At 45.4% G+C, this 7,181-nt stretch overlaps 1 protein-coding gene across 1 annotated transcript in view; it reads left to right on the top strand.

Moving 5' to 3' along the window:
• The first annotated feature begins 1,104 nt into the window (after window positions 1-1,104).
• The window catches only part of fat4 (FAT atypical cadherin 4), a 107,071-nt gene continuing 100,994 nt past the window's right edge, over window positions 1,105-7,181 (top strand). Inside the window, 2 exon segments of the mRNA XM_062425541.1 lie at window positions 1,105-1,825; window positions 1,828-6,200. Of these exon segments, the coding sequence (XP_062281525.1) occupies window positions 1,105-1,825; window positions 1,828-6,200 (5,094 nt within the window).

The following is a 7,181-nucleotide window of genomic DNA, read 5'->3' as shown; positions in this document are numbered from 1 at the left end:
ATTATATTTAAATGTACGGTTGTTTCTACAGCCACATGTAACATTATACATTATATCACATGATAATAATATATTTAAATTACAACTATAAAAATAGTATCTAGACTTCATCAAAACGATATTTGAGTATATTTTAATTTTCTTATTGTATCACTATAATAGTGTAAAACTTTCCCATGAGGATTTTGTAGTGCCCAAATGTGTTTGAAAGTGTCTTATTTACATTTTGTGTTTAGTCTTATCTCCTGTTGTCCCGCGTATTTGGAAAATATTGTTGTATTATTCAGTGTTGTGAACATCTTCTGATATTTTCTGGAGTATTTCCATCACAGCGTCTCAATTTTTTCTTTTTTTTCGCGAGGGTGACTGAGCGATTTTCAGATCCTAAGTTCATTAAGACAGTTTTAGCACATATAAATGTGTTATGGCAGTAATTAGGAGCGCTCAGGGCATCGTTACCTGTCTTCTTTGATTGACATCCTCCTCAACAAGCGGAGACTGCGGGCTGCGCTGCACAATGAAAGGGGGGGCGGTGGGAGGGCGGGCAGGAGCACCGCTATCCAATGGGATTAGTGATGGGAGGGAGTTTGCCGAACTCCAGCTTTGTCCTAACTTACTGGGACTCCTGAGCACAATATGACTGAAGCTCCTGCACCGTTATTCCACGGGACGGTGCGTAGGTCTGCCGCCTGCACACTCATAACCCTGCTCACTTGCGCCCTAACTTTGGATAAACTTTTTTTTACGCATTCCCTTGGAGCCGGGAACTTTTGTTTTGTTTTCTGTTTATAGAGGGATTGTTAAATTCCGTCCTGAACATGCATATTTGAGGAGTTGAAATGAAACTTCCCTGACCTGCAGGAATCATTCTCTCCATTCAGAGGATTTCGTTGCATTGAAACGCAGCGCTGCGCAGGATAAAATACTTCTGGACTACTTTGGGACACCGAACAAGTGTGGAGAAAGCCGTTACTGGGTTTCCCATTGAGTTTTCTCTGCACAATTTGTTGGAATACAATGCTTTAGTGACACGTCCAACTTCAGTAAAGTTGATGCATCATAGGCATGGACTCTGTCTGAGAAAGGTGGACTGGCTATCTGACCATGGCGCTCACAGGTAGGGGCCGGTTTCAGTTGGTTTTACTGATGTTATGGACTCTTTCGCAGTACTCAGCATCCAGCCAAGTCCGTCAAGAGTTTCAGATCCTGGAGGAGCAGCCCATCGGCACCTACGTGGGCACAATAGACACCAAGCCCAGCTTCACGTACCGCTTCAGCGAGAACCACAAACTTTTTGCAATTAACGGCACCACGGGAGTCATTTACACCTCCTCGGTGATTGACAGAGAGGTTTTGCAAAGTGATGTCATCAACGTCGTGGTGCTGTCCAGCCAGCCCACTTACCCCACTGAGGTCAGGATTGTAGTTTTGGATATTAATGATAATTCCCCGGTGTTTCCAGACGCGTCAATTGTCGTGTCTTTTAAGGAGGACGCCAGCAGCGGCAGGCAAGTGATCCTGGACACTGCTACAGATTCAGACATAGGAAGTAACGGAGTTGATCACACCACATACAGAATAGTGAAAGGCAACGACCAGAGGAAATTCCGCTTGGATATTACAGTCAATCCTAGTGGAGAGGGGGCATTCTTGCACCTTGTTTCAACAGGAGGCTTGGACAGGGAGGTTACTCCCTTCTACCAGCTCCTTATTGAAGTGGAGGACAAAGGAGACCCGAAAAAGTTTGGCTACATGCAAGTAAACGTCACTATTCAAGACATAAATGACAACCCCCCTATTTTTGATCAAGACCAATATCAAACCAGTGTTTTGAGGATGCAGCAGTGGGTTCTAATATTATGCAGATTACAGCATCAGATCAGGATGAGGGAGCCAATGCTGAAATTAGGTACTATTTAGATGAAGGAACACCTTTCCAAATTGATCCCAAAGCAGGTACTATTATCATAAAAGAGGGTTTGGATTATGAAAGTAAGAAAGAGTACTCCCTGACAATTCATGCAGTAGACAATGGGGTGCCTTCTTTGTCAGGCAGAACAGAGGCCACTATCAAACTTTTAGATGTGAATGATAATGACCCTGTAGTGAAGTTTAGGTATTTTCCAACCACTTCTAAATTTGCCTCTGTTGATGAAAATGCACAAATTGGCACGGTTGTGGCTTTACTCACTGTTTCAGATTCAGACTCCTCTACAGCTAATGGTAACATATCTGTTTCAATCTTAGGAGGTAACGAGCAGAGACACTTTGAAGTGCATACATCTCCTGTGCCCAATTTAAGTCTGATCAAAGTGGCCAGTGTGTTAGACAGAGAGAGAATTTCATCTTATAACCTGACTGTGTCTGTGTCAGACAATGGCAAGCCTATGGCCCGGTCTTCTTTTGCCAGTCTAGTTATTTTTGTGAATGATATCAATGATCACCCACCCATATTCCAGGAAACACTGTACAGAGTAGATATCAGTGAAGACATACCAAAAGGCAGCTACATTAAAGGGGTTTCTGCAACAGATGGTGACTCTGGGCAGAATGCCAACCTGCGCTACTCCCTGGTGTCTGGAAACGCTTTGGGCTGGTTCTCCATCAGTGAAAACAGTGGTCTGGTTACCAGCGCCGCTTTGTTGGATAGGGAAAAAGCATCTGAAATTGTGCTCAACATTAGTGCCAAAGACCAGGGGCTACAGCCCAAGATTTCTTACACAAAGCTGATAGTCAACATCACTGATGTGAATGACCAAGTCCCCACATTTACACAGAACACATATCATGTTTCCCTGGTGGAGCATGCTTCTGCCGGCACTGAGCTGGTGGTGCTGTCTGCCTCAGATGACGACCTAGGGGCCAATGGAACTATCCGGTTCTCATTTGATGCAGAAACTCCAGCCAGCGTCCAGAAGCTGTTTCGCCTGGATGCCGTGTCAGGGCGATTAAGCACAGCCGTGGAGCTAGACAGGGAGGATCAGGCCTCCTACTTACTCCACATCCAGGCAGCAGACGCAGGCAGCCCCCCTTTACACTCTGTTGGAAAAGTCAACATCACCCTGAGGGATATCAATGACAATAGGCCAGTTTTCTACCCTGTGCAGTATTTTGCCAATGTTAAAGAGAATGAACCCTCAGGCTCTTATGTGACCACTGTTTCAGCCACAGACCCCGATTTGGGTAGAAATGGCACAGTCAAATATATCATTACAGCTGGAGACTCATCCAAATTCAAAATCAGTAGTAACACAGGAAAGATTACTACGCTCGTGCCCCTGGATAGAGAGGAGAAAACAGCTTACCAGCTGCAGGTGACAGCAGCAGATGGTAGCAGCCTGCGCTCACACATCCCGGCCATTGTGACTGTTACTGTCATAGACACACAGGATAACCCACCAGTATTCAGTCAGAAAGTATACAGCTTTGTCATGTTTGAAAATGTAGGAACTGGAACAGTTATAGGGACAGTGTCAGCTACCACGGTAGATCTGAACACAAATATTTCATATCTAATCACTTCAGGAGACCAGAGGGGGGTTTTTGCTCTTAACAGTGCAGGTCAGATCATAGCATCAAGCCAGATTGACAGAGAGGAGCAGGGATTTTATCAGCTGAAAGTTGTAGCCAGAGCTGGAGAAATCACAGGAGAGGCCTTTGTAAACATCACTGTGAAAGACTTAAATGATAATGCTCCTCATTTTATTCACGCTGTGGAGCATGTGAGCGCAGTAGAGAACTGGAGCACAGGTCATGTCATATTCCAGGCCAAAGCCTCAGATCCTGATGAAGGGACAAATGGCATGGTGGTCTACAGCCTCAAACAAAACCCCAAAGGCCTTTTTCATATTCATGAGAAGCATGGCCTCATCACGCTGACTGGACCACTGGAGGTCACCACCAGCTCCTACGAGGTCGAGGTCATAGCATCAGACATGGGGGTCCCCCAGCACACCTCTAGCCTCATCCTCATTGTCAGCGTTTATGATGTGAATGACAACTCACCCGTGTTTGATCAGCTCTCATATGAGGTCATCATCTTAGAGTCTGAGCCTGTCAACAGTCGGTTTTTCAAAGTGGAGGCCACCGACAAAGACTCTGGTCTCAATGGAGAGATTATGTATGACATCGCTGGTGGTAACACAGGTGATGTTTTTGGCATTTTTCCAGACGGGCAGTTGTACATCAAATCAGAGCTGGACCGAGAGATCCAGGACAGATATAACTTAGTGGTTGTAGCCACAGACAGAGCAGTGGAACCGCTAAGTGCTACTGTCAATGTCAGCGTGATTCTAGATGACGTAAATGATAACCGTCCACTCTTTAACAGCACCAATTATGTGTTTCATTTTGAGGAAGAGCAGAAGAGAGGGTCGGCGGTTGGGCTGGTTTTTGCTGAGGATAAGGACTTTGGCCCAAACAGTGAGGTCAGATATACATTTGAGACTCCGCAGCCCAACTTTGAGCTGAACGCCATCACAGGGGAGTTGACCAGCACGCTGCAGTTGGACCGCGAGTCGCTCATGAGACAAAGAGGCGCCGCTGTGTTCAGCTTCACGGTCGTCTCTTCAGACCAGGGTCTCCCCAAGCCCCTCAGAGACCAAGCCAAAGTGCAAGTTTACATTCAAGACATCAACGACAACTTACCTAAATTCACCAAAGACATTTACCAGGCCTCTATCTCAGAGTCAGCTCCAAACATGACACAACTGCTGCGGGTCTCTGCCTCCGATGTGGATGAAAACAAAAATGGACTAGTTCATTATCATATCGCAGAGGGCAATGAGGAGAGACAGTTTAAAATTGATAGCAGCTCTGGACAGGTTACTCTATATGGAAAGCTGGACTATGAAACTACATCCTCCTACTCTCTGAAAATCATAGCTATCGATACTGGAGCTGTTCCATTGTCCTCTTCATGTTTGCTAAGTATTAGCATTATGGATGAGAATGACAACTCCCCCTCCTTCCCTAAATCTTCGCTGTCTGTGGACGTCCTTGAGAACATGAGGATTGGAGAGCTGGTGGCCTCTGTGACTGCTACGGATGCAGATTCGGGTCAGAATGCAGATATAACGTACAGCATTACAGCTACAAACAACCATGGCACTTTCAGTATCAGCCCCAACACTGGCAGCATCTTTTTGGTTAAAAAGCTGGACTTTGAAACTCAGTCATATTACAAACTCAACATAACTGCAAAAGACAATGGCAGGCCACCCCGCTCTTCATCCATTCCTGTGGTTATTCATGTCCGAGATTTTAATGATAACCCTCCAATTTTTGCCCCTGGTGATATATTTAAATCCATCCCTGAAAATCTTCCCATTGCTGCCTCGGTCATGGTCATTGCAGCTCATGACACAGACGCAGACATAAATGGGCAGCTGGAGTACTCCATTGTTCAGCAGATCCCCAGAGGAAGCCACTTCGGCATTAACCCAGGCAGTGGGCTTATATATACTAACAAGGAAATTGACAGGGAGTTTTCCAATATGTTCGAGCTGACAATTAAAGCCACTGACCAGGCAGTTCCAGTTGAATTCCGCCGCTTTGCTCTAAAAAATGTCACAATATGGGTCACAGACTTGAATGATAATGTTCCCACTTTTATATCCCAGAACGCCCTTGTGGCTGAGCCCAACATAGTCATCGGCTCCATTCTGACAACAGTGGTGGCTTTTGACCCTGACGAGGGGGAAAATGGAGACGTGGAGTTCGAGCTTGTGGAAGGGGACTCAGACACTTTCATCATGGATAGATACAGCGGGGATATTCGTCTGGCCTCCCAGCTGGTACCATCCCGGCTTATGTACACTCTTGCAGTATCAGCCACTGATCACGGCATCACCAGGAAGACTTCCAGAACTGAGCTGACCATAATCCTCCAAGGACTTGATGGTCCTGTTTTCAACCAGCCCAAATACATTACCATCCTGAAAGAGGGCCAGCCACCAGGCACCAACGTCATCTCCCTGGATGCCTCGAGCCCTCGGGGCTCTGCGACCAGAGTGGAGTATTTCATCGTGGCGGTTCGCAGCGGTGGGAAAGCAGTGGGACGCCTTTTCACCATTGGCCGGCACACTGGAGTGATACAGACGGCTGCCGAGTTGGACAGAGAACAAGGCTCCGACCTCTACCTGGTGGATGTGTATGCAATCGAGACAGACGCCAGCCAGCCCAGAACACAGCATGCTGAGGTTAGTACACTGCTGACTTTTCTATTCTCTACAGGTATTGGAAAGCCACCTCATATTTTGCTGTATTGGTCTATTTGATCTGTTTGGCAGGCAGAGGGCATGAACTCACACACTGGCATTTGTTAGAGACATTTGGATAGAATAAGTGTAATGAGATCAAGGTTTGAAGTGGAAAAAAAGGGAGTGAGACTGTCCAAATCACACATAATATAGAGCCACCTATTGCATTTGTCTGCTCATTAATTACATTCCTTTTTTATGCATGGATCTGCATTATATTAAATCATAATTTACTTGGATATAAGAAAGAAGGCCTTGTTCTTTGGCATGATAACTTTATTGTTCCTTTGTCCAAAAACACACTAGCCATAGCAATTCATCTTGAATGTGCCTTGTCTAATATTTGAGCAATCTGGGAAGGGGAAATAAGTGTTGCATGTCTTCTACACAAGCTCCTCTCCTCCTCTTCTCATGCACTGAAATGTTCTTATCAACAGACCTCTTTTAATAACCCCACTGTAGACATAAATCATTCCAGTCTGCTGTTTCAGGTTCAAGGCCCACAATGGTTTCCTCAGTGTCTCAAGCAGAAATGAAAAATAGAGTAATTCATAAGGTCTTCCAGTGCAGGTATGCGTCATCAGTGCCAGTATTACTTTGAGCCTTTGAGCCTGAGGCTGTTTTGGCACTGGGGTGGTCCTGGGGTACCTTTATACCACCAGTAACTGCTCCACAGGCAATAAGTGACCATTAAAATTGGGTGACCTCTTAAGACTCTGTGAAAAGATGCTAAGGGCAGAGAGAGTGAAACTTAAGCTGTCCATTGAGTTTGCATTATGTGATGTACCTTTTTCAGGATTTTTCAGGGAGTTAAATTCTCTGAAGTGTAATGCAGGAACCTTAAACCCAGTTTTGGGTGGCTAAGGCCTAGCCTCTAGACAAATGAAAAACAAATGTGATTCTATATATGTTTTGAAAATT

This window comes from Scomber scombrus, chromosome 9, assembly GCF_963691925.1.
Source record: "Scomber scombrus chromosome 9, fScoSco1.1, whole genome shotgun sequence".
Taxonomy (NCBI): domain Eukaryota; kingdom Metazoa; phylum Chordata; class Actinopteri; order Scombriformes; family Scombridae; genus Scomber; species Scomber scombrus.
The sequence above is the reverse complement of the archived record's forward strand: the minus strand, read 5'-3'. Positions and strand labels throughout refer to the sequence as shown.